The sequence below is a fragment of the Piliocolobus tephrosceles genome, chromosome 8 (genome assembly GCF_002776525.5).
Source record: "Piliocolobus tephrosceles isolate RC106 chromosome 8, ASM277652v3, whole genome shotgun sequence".
In the NCBI taxonomy this organism is placed as follows: domain Eukaryota; kingdom Metazoa; phylum Chordata; class Mammalia; order Primates; family Cercopithecidae; genus Piliocolobus; species Piliocolobus tephrosceles.
The window spans coordinates 127,977,857-127,991,584 of record NC_045441.1 but is presented as its reverse complement, the minus strand read 5'-3'; the positions used below and the strand labels follow the sequence as shown (position 1 = coordinate 127,991,584).

At 42.5% G+C, this 13,728-nt stretch overlaps 1 protein-coding gene across 2 annotated transcripts in view; it reads left to right on the top strand.

Moving 5' to 3' along the window:
• The window catches only part of KIAA1549 (KIAA1549 ortholog), a 142,215-nt gene that overhangs the window by 112,505 nt on the left and 15,982 nt on the right, over positions 1-13,728 (top strand). For both annotated transcript variants that reach the window (XM_023190053.2, XM_023190052.2), the window contains exon 16: positions 3,003-3,320. In XM_023190053.2, coding sequence (XP_023045821.2) covers positions 3,003-3,320 — 318 coding nt within the window. The remainder of the gene's footprint in view (positions 1-3,002; positions 3,321-13,728) is intronic.

Here is a 13,728-nt window from a genome sequence, read left to right as displayed (position 1 = left end):
AAGCGTCCTGGCCCAAGAGCTCCTGGCCTTCTGGCAGGATTCATGGGGGCCAGTGGGAATCTAAGGGGACTGTCCTTCCCACAGGCAGATCATCTCTCTGGGTATAGAAGTTTAGTCTTCTCTGAAATTCTGGCCATGGAGAATGAGATTGGCAGTGGTTATAGCCGCTGGAGACTCTACTCAAGTGTCTGAGATCCTTTCCCACAGTGGAATCTCAGTTTGTGCCTGCAGTTTTTTGTGTCACCACACTGCTTGCTTCCTTGCAGTAGAGCCTCATAGGCAGCCACCGGAATCACTGCCAGGAACGTCGCTTCTGTTTCTGGAGAAACCCTCTTACCAGTAGGCTGTTCTTCCAGACACACCCTCCCTTCTTTCCACCCGTGAGCCGTAGGTTGGTGGTATACTGCTGACCAGTCTTCCTCATCTGCTCCTCAAAAAAATCAAGAATTGGAGAAGGGCGTGACTGTGGACCTTTTTCCACCTCACAAGGAAAGGAGCACAGGTTCCCTCCAAGGTGACATCGTCAACTAGAGGTCACCTTGGAGCCCCGGATTCTCATTTAGAATTTCTCAATGACAAATCTCATTGAGTGGAACCTCCACTGGGATGTTGCAGTTTGGGAGAAATGGACTCATAAGCCCAAGCGTGTCACGTGCAAGAGAGGGAGGTCGCCAGTGGGGACTGCCGTGGAGAGAAGAGCGCCCACCCCATCTCACGAGGGCAGTCGCTGCTTCACAGCAGTTGGTGGTTTCTGTGTGGAGTGAGGGCCCGGTCATGCCAGAGCTTCAGACTTAGTCAAGAGAACCCAGAAATCTGAGTGTTACTGTGAAATTTTCAGATGTTTAAAATAATGGCTATCAATTAAAAGAGTGTGCAGGCCAAGCGAAACCTGTGTGTGGGCTGACTGGGTTTACTAGTTTTGTATGGTTCTCTCTCAGTTTGGAGTTAAGAACCTACTGCCCTTCACGCTGGCAGGAATAATAACTGATCACCCATAGAAGCATTTTCCAGATAGGGGGCTAAGGTTAAGGATGTGTCTATAGAGTAGTGTATCTTTGTAATAGACTCACGGATCCAGACGGGCAAGGGAGTGTCTTCCTTGGCCCCTTAAGTCCGGTGATCCAACTAGCTGGGCTAAACTGCAGGCACGTGGCAAGTGAAGCATTCTAGATAGAAGCTGCCGACCTTCGTCGCAGAGGGATGGGGTCCCCAGCCCCTCGGGCAGAACCTTTTCTCTCTTCGCTGTGTCTGCTGCAGTCACCATGCTATCTGGGCTCATGGAGCCTATAAGACCAGAAAGGATGACTCTTCTTCGTTGGTTCCTGGTTTTGTCTCTTACAGTTTACCCTGCATATATTATGACTGTGTTTTGCTCATAACAGTATTGGGAAATGAAATTTAAAAAATCTTTATTGTTACTTATGTTTCTACCTCTTAAACAATAGGTATAGAACACAATTTAAACCCCCCCCCTTTTTTTTTCCCCCCGGGACAGAGTTTCGCTCTTGTCACCCCGGCTGGAGTGCAAGGGAGCCATCTTGGTTCACTGCAACGTCTCCACCTCTTGGGTTCAAGCAGTTCTTCTGCCTCAGCCTCCCGAGTGGCTGGGATTACAGGCATGAACCACCACACCCAGCTAATTTTTGTATTTTTAGTAGAGACGAGGTTTCACCATGTTGGCCAGGCTGGTCCCAAACTCCTGACCCAAATCAACCTGTCTCGGCCTTCCGAAGTGCTGGGATTACAGGCATGAGTCACTGTGCCTGGCCAATTTAAACCTTTCTTAATGACTCTTGTGATCCAGAGATACCTTCATTTTAAAGACAAATGGTTCTGAATAGTTTTCACAAAATAGATACTGTAATTGCTTACACACATACATAGGCTTTTTTTTTTTTTAAGAGTCTAGATCTCTGTCACCCAGGCTAGGGTGCAGTGGGGCAATCATAGCTCACTGCAACCTCGACCTCCTGGTCTTAGGAGATCCTCCTGCTTCAGCCTCGCGAGTAGCTGGGACTGCAGGTACTCACCACCACCTTCAGCTAACTTTTCAGCAATTTTTTGTAATGATGGGGCTCTTGCTATGTTGCCTAGGTTAGTCTCAAATTCCTGGCCTCCCTGGAAATTATCTTCATGCCTTGGTCTCCCAGGTTGCTGGGATTACAGGTGTGAGCCACTGCACCCAGCCCGCATACATAGTTTTAATATGCATAGTTTTAAAAGTTTTGATCTTTTAAGGCTATTTTCTGATAGTCAATAGACTACTTTTTGACTGCTAGCTATGGAAAATTTACTAGTGTTTTTCAATACATAAACTTTGAAGTAAGTTTTTTGGCTGTTTAGGGGCTTTCACTAAAAGCGTTCACTTTTACTGAAAGTAAGTTTTTTGGCTGTTTAGGGGCTTTCAGTAAAAGTGTTCACTTTTACAGTAAAAGTGTTCAGTAAAAGGTACTGAAATGCCTTGTAAATAGTTGAGTGTTGTTGAAAAAATGATTGTTGAATTTTGGCAATTTTTTTTCGGATTCAAGCCTCCCCTCTCCTTCCCGTGAAATGTAACGCACATTCCTTAGCTGTCATTTTTTAATTTTTGTGAGACAAGGTCTCACTCTGTCACTCTGTCATCCAGGCTGGAGTATAATGATGCAGTTATAGCTTACTGCAACCTCAAATTCTTAGGCTCAAGTTATGCTTCCACCTCAACCTCCCAAGTAACTGGGACTACAGGTAAACACCACCACACCTGGCTAATTTCTTTTTTTTAAATTTTACTTTAGAGATGGGGTCTCACTGTGTTGCCCAGGCTGGTCTTGAACTCCTGGCCTCAAGTACTCCTCCACCTCGGCCTCCCAAAGTCCTGGGATTAAAGGTGTGAGCCACTGTGCACAGCCTCAACTGTCATTTTTTAATTCTTAGGGTAGAACTTTTCCTTAGTGTCAGGAAAACCATTTAGGGTTGCCACAAAAACTCGTGTGTGATTTTTCCTTTGCCGTTTCCCACTGTAGTCGGATCCTGACCTCCCAGCCGATGTGCAGACACCATCCTCGGTGGAACTGGGGAGGTATCCAGCCCTTCCTTTCCCGGCCTCCCAGTACATCCCACCCCAGCCGTCCATCGAGGAGGCACGCCAGACCATGCACTCCCTCCTGGACGACGCCTTTGCCCTCGTGGCCCCCAGCAGCCAGCCTGCCAGCGCCGCAGGTGTGGGCCCCGGAGTCCCACCTGGCCTGCCCGCAAACAGCACCCCTTCCCGGGAAGAGAGGCGAACCACGCAATGGGGGTCCTTCTACAGCCCAGCCCAGACGGCCAACAACCCCTGCAGTGTAAGTACTGGCTTTCTAGAATTCTCTGGTGGGCAAGATGTTGAAGCTTTGTTGCCTGATTGCCTCACTTTCAGGCTCCGCACAAAACTGCGGTTGCATTTGATAAGAATTAAAACTCACATGATGGGTCTTAGTTTTTATCTTCCACTAAATTAATTCTTAATGTTGGAAGTATCCATTTATGCAGGTTTACAGGCTCATGCCTGTAATCCCAGCAATTTAGGAGGCCAAGGCAGGAGGGCTTTTGCTTTGTGGAGGAATGGAGGGGGATTTTATGGAAGCATCTTCCTGGGTTCAAAACAGTGTCACGGAATGGAGGTGGGGTAACTGTCAAATGTATTCTTGTTGATGTCTCCAGAAAAGTTGCGGTTTAGAATGTATCCAGATTGTTCAGTTTTCTGTATGGCCACCTGGTACTGGAGAGACCCCTGAGGTTCTGAGATTGTAGGCAGCCAGTCCCCATCTGGGCAGTGACAACCACTTTCAAATGTCGCTTTCCATCTTGGAGGTTGACATTTCAGCATTTCATCTGCCTTTGTTATCACTTATGTTTTTCTGAGTCCTTTCAAATTTACCTTCCTGAGAGATGGAGAAGAAGTAAAACTCAAGGAAGTAAAGCTAACGTTATTTTCTGCTAATTTCAGATGAAATGATTGGACAAAGATTTGACTCTGGAGAGAAGCTACTAGGTCACAATATGAATTTATTAGGGAGTGTTTTATACTGGGTCCACCTTGTTACATGGAATTGGGTGGCAATAAACATATGCTAAAATACTTTTTTATCTCTGAAATGGGTTTGAATTTTAAAAGTAAAAGCCTTCAGCAAGAGATTGTCTCCTTCAGGGTGTGGGAGGCTGAGAGCCTGCAGTATGGGGAACTGCTGTCATGTGGGGTGCGGTGGGAATACCATTCGATCTAATCGTTACTGTTTTTTAATTTTAAAATATAGCTTGTTCCAACAAATATCTTCAAAATTACAACTGGTGGTTGATAATATTTCAGGAAATGCATGGTACAGGACAAACCTCTGTGGTAAAATAAATGTGGATGCAGCTGCCATCGGGTCACTTTAAAGTTTTCTCATTTGCTTATTCATTCAAATATATTTACAAAGCACCTGCTGTGTCACGGGTACTCTGCTTAGGTGCTGGAGATAGAGTAGTGCACAGTGTAGGTCCCTGCCCCCCAGTTCTTGCATTCCAGTGGAGGCTCTCTGGACAATCAAAACTAATTCCAGTACAGCATGGAAGGTGCTATGGCGGGAGGAGGTGATGTGGGAGGGGCATCTAGCAGAGCCTTGAAGTCTTTCGGGAAGGATTTTTGTGGACAAAATAGCATCTCTGTGGAAGTCTAAAGGATAATTAGTGGTTGTCAGTTGAAGAAGGATGTTCCAGGTGGCGGGAAGTACAGCAGAGGCATAGAAATTGAAGTGTGTGAGACAGGCTTCTTTTGGACAAGATGGAGGAACAGAGCCTGGCTTTACCTTCCTTCCTGAAACAACTGAAAACACTGAAAGGAGTATCTGGGTGACTTGACATTAAACTTTATGCAAGAAAGGACAGGAATCAATGAGAGGTGAACTGAGCCCTCCAGTTGCCCCAGCTTACGTCTGGAGTTTCTAGTCATAGCACAGCAGGTAGGACCCCAGGCGGAGCTCCGTGGTCTCCTTGAGTTGAAGAAATGGAGTTTGGAAGTCTGGGGAGGAAAAGGCAGCTGGAGTTCACAAGGGAGAGTGCAAGAGAGCAGAGAGATGCCCTGAGCAGGGTGCTAGGCATCTGCAGAGAATCTTTGTTTGAGTACTGACCAGTTTATGGGTACACAGAAACTACCCAAAAGAGCCCCCCAAAATGATGAGTGGTAACAATCCTCAAAATTCACACAGGCCTGGGAATAAGCTCTTGCTATGGATTGAACTGTGTCTCCCCCAAAATCACATGTTGAAGCCGTAACGCCCGACATGACTGCGTTGGAGATAAGGGCCTTTAGGGAGGTAATGAAGAGTAAATGAGGCTGGAAGGGTAGAGTCCCGATTCAGTAGAACTGCTGCCTGTAGAAGACGAGGAGGAGACTCCAGAGCTGTCTCTCCAGCCAGGTTAGGACACGACACAGAGAGCAGGCAATTGTCTGCAAGCCAGGAAGAAAGCCCCACCTGAAACTGAACACTGCCAGATGTTGATGTAAGACTTTCCAGCCTCCACAACTACGAGAAAATCAGTTTCTGTTGTTGTTGTTGCTGTTGTTGTTGTCGCTTTTGAGATGGAGTCTCACTCTGTCACCCAGGCTGGAGTGCAGTGGCGCGATCTCGGCTCACTGCAAGCTCCACCTTCCGGGTTCACGCCGTTCTCCCGCCTCAGCCTCCCAAGTAGCCGGGACTACAGGTGCCCGCCACTACGCCTGGCTAGTTTTTCGTATTTTTTAGTAGAGACGGGGTTTCACCATGTTAGCCAGGATGGTCTTGATCTCCTGACCTCGTGATCCATCCTTCTCGGCCTCCCAATTTTTTTATTTTTAGTAGAGATGGGGTTTTACCGTGTTAGCCAGGATGGTCTCAATCTCCTGACTTCGTGATCTGCCCGCCTCGGCCTCCCAAAGTGCTGGAGTTTCTGTTGTTTTAGGCCACCATTTTTAAGGTATTTTGTCATGGCAGCCTCAGCAGATGAATACGGTTCGTTTTCCAACAGTTGGTGGAAACTGCATAATTCATGCAATATCAGTTAAGAGTATTTGGAAGAGTTTTGCCTCAGTACTGAGGCAAAATTAGCCCTAACTTAAAGCTGCTGTGGTTCCACCTAAAAAACCACAAAACCAGGATGGGCGCAGTGGCTCAAGCCTGTAATCCCAGCACTTTGGGAGGCCGAGACGGGCGGATTACGAGGTCAAGAGATCGAGACCATCCTGGCTAACATGGTGAAACCCCGTCTCTACTAAAAAAATACAAAAAACTAGCTGGGCGAGGTGGCAGGCACCTGTAGTCCCAGCTACTGGGGAGGCTGAGGCAGGAGAATGGCGTAAACCCGGGAGGCGGAGCTTGAAGTGAACTGAGATCTGGCCACTGCACTCCAGTCAGGGCGACAGAATGAGACTCCGTCTCAAAAAAAAAAGACCACAAAACCATAACATCTAAACCCAAGCAAAGCCCAAGAATATAGAAACACAAAAATATGCAGCATTCAGTAAGGTAAAATTAATAATGTCTGCATCAAATCAAACTAAACAGACAAGCAAAGAAGCAGGAAAATCATACAGATGATAAAATTAGTAGACAAGCTGTATGTGGTGTTCACACCTGTAGTCTCAACACCTGAGGCAGGAGGATTGCTTGAGTCCAAGAGTTTGAGACAAACCTCGGCAACACAGTGAGACTCTGTTTCTACAAATAATATAAAAATTAGCTGGGCACTACTTAGGAGGCTAAGGTGGGAGGATCACTTGACCCTGGGAGGCTGAGGCTACAGTGAGCCATGATTGCATGATTGCACCACTGCACTGCAGCCTGGGCTACAGATCAAGAATCTGTCTCAAAAAAAAAGAGAGAAAGAAAGAAAGAACTAGTAGACAGGATATCAAAAGAATTCTTATAATGCAGTTCCATAGATTCAAGAAGCTAGAGGAAAGATTGTACACATTAACTAGAAGCATTGAAGATGTTAAACGATAAAAGTCAAACTTAGAGATGAAAACTACAGTCTCTGAGATGAAAAAATATACTGGATGGGATCGAAGTCAGATTACGTATTGGAGAAGAAAAAATTAGTGGGCTGTAGTAATAAAAACAGTATGGTACTGGCATAAAAACAGAAACCTAGACCAATGGAAGAGAATAGAGAGCCCAGAAATAAATCCACACATATATGGTCAACTAATTTTTGACAAGGGCACCAAGAGGACATAATGGGGAAAGGATAGTCTTTTCAGTAAATGGTGAGGGGAAAACTAGATTTCCACATGCAAAAGAATGAAATTGGACTCTTAGACACAAAAATCAACTCAAAATGAATAAAGGACCTAAGTCTAAGACCTGAGATGATAAAACTCCTAGAAGAGAACATAGGGGAAACTCCTTGATATTGACCTTGGCAATGATTTTTTGGATATCACACCTATCATACCAAAAGCTCAGGTTATACAAACAAAAATAAGTAAATGGTACCGCATCAAACTCAAAAGCTCTGTACAGCAAAGGAAAACATTGAAAATGTTTCAGTGAAAAAGGCCACCTACAGACTGGAAAAAGTATTCATATTCCACATATCTCATAAGGACTTGGTATCAAAAATTTATTTTTAAAAACTCTTACAACTCAATAGAAGAAAAATAAATAATCCAATTTAAAAATGGGCAAAGGATTTGAACAGATATTTTTCCAAAGAAGACATAAAAATGGCCAACAGGTATATATGAAACAGTGTTCAACATCACTAATCATCAGGGAAATACAAATGGGATAAAACCTCAATGAGGTTGGGTGCAGTGGCTCATGCCTGTAGTCCCAGCACTTTGGGAGGCAGAGATGGGCAGATTGCTTGAGCTCAGGGGTTCAAGACCAGTCTGGCTAACATGGTGACACCCCATCTCTTCTAAAAATACAAAACTTAGCTGGGCATGGTGGCACATGCTCGTAACCAGCTACTCAGGGGGTTGAGGCACAAGAATCACTTGAACCCAGAAGGCAGAGGTGTAGTGAGCCGAGATCATGTCATTGCACTCCAGCCTGGGTGACAGAGCAAGGCTCTGTCTCAAAACAAAACAAACAATACAAAACCTTCTATGAGATACTGCCTCACACTTGTTAGAATGGCTGTTATCAAAAAGATAAGAAATAACAAATGTTGACAAGGGTGTAGACCAAAGGAAACTCTTGTATGCTGTTAATGGCAGTGCAGATTGGTACAGCCATTATGGAGAATAGTGTAGTGGTTCCTAAAGAAATTAAAAATAGGACTACCAGGCCAGGCACGGTGGCTTACGCCTGTAATCCCAGCACTTTGGGAGGCTGAGGTGGGTGGATCACGAGGTCAGGAGATCGAGACCATCCTGGCTAACACAGGGAAACCCCCATCTCTACTAAAAATACAAAAAAATTAGTCAGGTGTGGTGGCGGGCACCTGTAGTCCCAGCCACTCGGGAGGCTGAGGCAGGAGAATGGTGTGAACCCGGGAGGCGGAGGTTGCAGTGAGCTGAGATCGCACCACTGCACTCCAGCCTAGGCGACAGAGCAAGACTCCGTCTCAAAAAAAAAAAAAAAAAAAAAAAAATAGAACTGCTGTATGACCCAGCAATCCCTCTGCTGAGTATATACCCAAAGAAAGGTAAAATCACCGCTTTGTAAAGGTATCTGCATTCCCATGTTCATTGCAGCACTATTCACAATAACCAAGATACGAAAATAGCCTAAGCGTCCATCAGTGGATGAATGGATAAAGAAAGTGTTGTGGTGTATATATACAATGGAATATTATTTATCCTTTAAAAGGAGATCCTCCTATTTGCTACAACATGGGTGGACCTGGAAGACATTATGCTAAGTGAAATAAGCCAGAAAGAGAAAGAAAAATATTGCATGATCTCACTTACATGTGGAATCTTAAAAAAAAAAAAAAAATACCACAGATGGGAGAAATTGGGAGATGAAGATCAAAGGATACAAAGTAGGGGATGTGTAGGATGAACAAGTCTAGGGATCTAAAGTGCCAAATGAGGACAATAGTTAATAAAATTTTATTATATTGGGGATTTTGTTAAATAAGTAATTTTAGCTACTTTTGTCACAAAAAAGTATGTAAGATGATCGATATGTTAATTTGCTTCACTGTAAGTAACCATTGTACTACCCATATGTAGCCAGTAAAATGTTGTAAACCTCAAACATACCCAATAGAATTGTTTTTAAAAAGATAGAATGGCCAACATTTTTCCAAGTTTGGTGGAAACTACAGATCCACAGATCCATTGGTTGGTGAACTCTATGTGCAAGAAATATGAAGAAAACTATTTCAAAAATGCCATAGTCTAAATTGCTTAAAACAAGTGAAAAAGATCTTAAAAGTAGCCAGAGAACAAGAACACATTATATACAGTGGAACAAAGGTAAGGATGGCAGAAGAAATCTCATTGTCCAGAAAGCAGTGGAATAAATCTTCGAAGAACTGAAGGGACCAAATGATTAACCTAGAATCTGTATCTAGCAAAAACATCTTTCAAAAACTAAGGTGAAATAAAAACGTTTTCAGACATATAAAAGCTGAAATAATTCATCACCAGCTGACCTGCATTATAAGAAATGTTACAGGAAGTCTTTAAGGCAGAAGTACAATGATACCATATGAAGACCTGGATCTACATACATATATGAAAAACACTGGAAATGTAAATATGTGTGTGGGGAATTATTTTTTAAAACCCTTTCTTCATTATTTAAAACTTTAAAAAGGATAATTGACTATTTAAAATGAAAGTAATAAGTGTATATTGTGGGGAGTTACAACATATACAGAAGTAAAATATATGAGAACGGCAGCACAAAATGCCAAGAAAGGAGAAATTGAAGTTTTCTATTTTAATATTCTTGTACCATTACATGAAGTAGAATGATAATGCTTAATGGTAGACTGTAATAAGTGAAAAATGCATAATATAAACCATAAGGCAACCTATTATTAGCTAATAAGCCAACAAAGGAATCAAAATGAAATCATAAAAAACAGCACAAAAGAAGGCAGAAAAGGGTCCAGGCATGGTGGCTCATGCCTGTAATCCTAGCACTTTGGGAGACTGAGGTGGGCAGATCACCTGAGGTCAGGAGATCGAGACCATCCTGGCCCAATATGGTGAAACCCTGTCTCTACTAAAAATACAAAAATTAGCTGTGTGTGGTGGCATGTGCCTGTAATCCCAGCTACTCAGGAGGCTGAGGCACAAGAATCACCTGAACCCAGGAAGCAGAGTTGCAGTGAGCCGAGATCATGCCACTGCACTCCAGCCTGGGTGAAAAAGTGAGACTCTGTCTCAAAAAGAAAAAAAAAAAAAAAGAAAGGCAGAAAAGGAAGTGAAAAGTGATAAAGCACAGATGGGGAAAATTAAAAACAGATATTAAGATGGTTGATTTAATTCCAGCCCATCAATAATCACATTAAATGTGAATGGCCTAAACACCCCTATTAAAGGGTGGAGCTTCTCAGTTTGGATAAAAAGCAAGATCCAAGTATATGCTGCCTACAAGAAACCTTCATTAAATACAAAGAAACCAATAGGTAAAAAGGAAAAGTATGGAGAAAAGTTTGGAGAAAGATATGCCATACTAACACTAATCATAGAAAGCTGGAATGGCTATGTTACTATTAACCAAAATAAGGCTCATAGTAAAGAATATTATTAAAGATTAAGAGGATCATTTCATAATAAAGCGATCAGTTTATCTGGAAGACACAAAGTCTTACATGTTTATGTGCTTAGTATTAGAGCTGCAAAACACATTAAGCAAAAACTGATGAAACTGCATGTAGAAATAAATCTACAATTACGTTGCTGAGAATGTAAACAACTAGAAGTCTCATGAACTGCTGGTGGGAATGTAAAATAGCACAACCACTTTGAAAAATAGTTTGGCAGTCTCTTTAAAAAGTTAAACATATATCCTACCATATGAACCAGCATTCTCTTCCTAAGTATTTATCCAGGAGAAACAAAAACATATTTTCATACAAAGACTTGTACATCATGGCAGATTTATTTATAATAGACCCAAGGAAAACAGCAGCACATAATAGTACTCCATTTACAAATATGCCACATTTCTTTATCCATTCACATGTAGGGTCTATTATTTAAAATAGTCAGGGTTTTCCAGAGAAACAGAACTAGTAGTGTGTGTGTGTGTGTGTGTGTGCATATGTGTTTATAGGGAGAGAGTGAGGGGGAGAGAGAGAAATTTACTTATTATGAGGTGTTGGCTCATGTAATTATGGAGGCTGAGAATCCCATGATCTGCTTTCTGCAAACTGGAAGCCCACAGAAGCCAGTGGTGTAGTTTGGCAGATTTGTGTTGTTATTTCTCTTATTTGTTCATTGTTCATAGGTGTTGCAGATTCAAGATTCCCTGATAATGCCTTATAAATTCAAGCCCACAGTAAGATTTTTAAATAAACACCATTATTCAGTGGTTTTCTTATTGTGGATTTTCGATGTTACCCTGATGTAGTTGGATGAGAATGCTAGCAGTTTAATCTAGTAGAAAACCAGAATCATTGGCTTTATCCGTGCATATCTAATAGAATTTCAATGTGTTTATAAATGGATCATAAAGTTAGTGTTGCCAAGGGGAGCCTGATCACTCCCTATTTGCTGCTATTTTGGTTAAAAAAAAAAAACCACAGGAATGTGGATTTCAGGGTACCTTCAGTTACTGCATGAGCCTTTATTTGCCATCTGATGACACTGCTCCTTTTTTGTGAGGATAAGGGTGTTAGTTATGCATCGGTGAGTCAGGCTGGTTGATAGTTGGTGTCGCTGCTTCCTTGAGAAGGTAAGCTGTCTCTGGACTAGTCCTGTGAGTAGCCAGTACAAATCCCTGGGCTGAGACACTGTACAAGCAGGCCTCACTGTCTGGTTGCTTTACCTCAGGCCTATCCCAAACTCTACCAACCATCTCACTTACGTTTCTCACTCTGTTGGCCTGTGTTTTATACTGAATAGAAAAAAGGGATGCATTCAAGTGGGATTTTTATATACATAGCTGATTGAAACCTTCAAATGCAATTTTGTCCCCTAAACTTTTATATAGGTGTGATCCATCCTGCAACAGAATCAGAGAAATTGTATGATTTGTTTTTTTTAAAACCTTTTCATCAGGGCATGCAGTCCTTAGAAGTATGACATTCTTTTTCTGATGAGGATAGAGTTGAAATCCTCACACTACAGAGATACAACAGATAATAAGTGGACAGCTATTTTTCATTGTTTTTCTCTTAATAGGCCACTAAAACCTCCTGAGGCTTTGGTAGGTAAACTGGTAAGCATTGACTTTTTTTAAGATTTTGCATATGAATATGCTTTAAAAACCCAGACTCTGCCGAAAGCACCAGCACTGTGAATAATCTCTATGTAGTCTCAGATTTCCCTTTAATTTTTTGGAAAAGGAATGGAAGCTTCTTTTCCTTCTCTTCCTCCCTTCTTCCATAACCCCCTTTCCCTTGTTTTGCCTCAGTTGGGGAACTCCACAAGGTTCCACATGACAGCCAAGGGGCTGGAAGCAGAGAGAGTCAGAAGGTGAAGTAATCTGACCACAGTTTCATATTTAACAATCCCCTTAGAACTCTATGAATGTGGAGATCATTATATTCTCTTGGCATAAAGGAATAGGCCCAGGGATGTTAAGCCAGTCTGTCTGACTCCAAAGCCTCTACTTTTTCCCTCACAAAATAGATATTTGTTCGCAGGAGAGTGTCTGGTTTTGGAAACCATGGGCAGTGCGGGGTGATTGGTGAGAAGCATAGTCTTTGGAGTTCACAAGACATTAGGAGGAAATCACCTAATTTCTTTGTGAGTTGGTTTCATTCATAAAACAGAGGCAGTCAGTACTTTTTAGTGATGTTGTGGGCCTGGGTTAATGCTCATACAATGCTTAACTCAAAATACTAATTTGGTAAATGACAGATTGTAAAAAGAAAGATGTCATGTTAGAGCAACTTCAGAAGCAAGGCTGACTTAGACCTAACTTAGACAAACCATTGGTTCCAACTGACTGCAGGTGGACAGACTCTGCCCATAGTTACTGTTCTTCTGAAATATCTAATTCCAAAAAGAACAATTCACAGTTATTGAAAAGAAACGTTGAAATAAGAGTCCCACGTATATTAGGGTTAGGATATATTGGTTTCACCAGGAATACAACAGATTTCTTAGGTGTATATTTCTTTAAATCATGTGGCGTATTGTTTTCGTCAAAGAACACTTGGCTAGTTCAGATTAGCTCAAGTAAAAAGAGTTGATTGAAGGATACGGGGGCACGTTATGGAACTTAAGGGCAGAAAGTATAGCTGGGTCTCCTGGGGACCAGTAAATGGTCAGAAACAGAAGGTGCTGCCTTCGTCTTGTAGAGTCTCTCTCATTTCTGGTTTTCTTTTTTTGCAGCATTCTACAACATGAGACAGGTACTGGGCACCACTGGGTCTCGCTGACTTTTGTGGCTCATGTGGCTAATTGTGGGCACTCAGGCCTGCCTTTTAGCAGAAGATATGAGGCCCTTTAGCAGAAGATACAGGTTTGCAGCAGAAGATACGGATGGATCTGTAGGGAAGAGCAGGCACAGAAAGCCTGTCAGCTATTCATGTTTGTAGTTGTAATATACAAAAGAAGGAAAGATCTAGAAATGAGTTATGTGTTTTCTAAAGTCTGGTAGTACAGGTCCT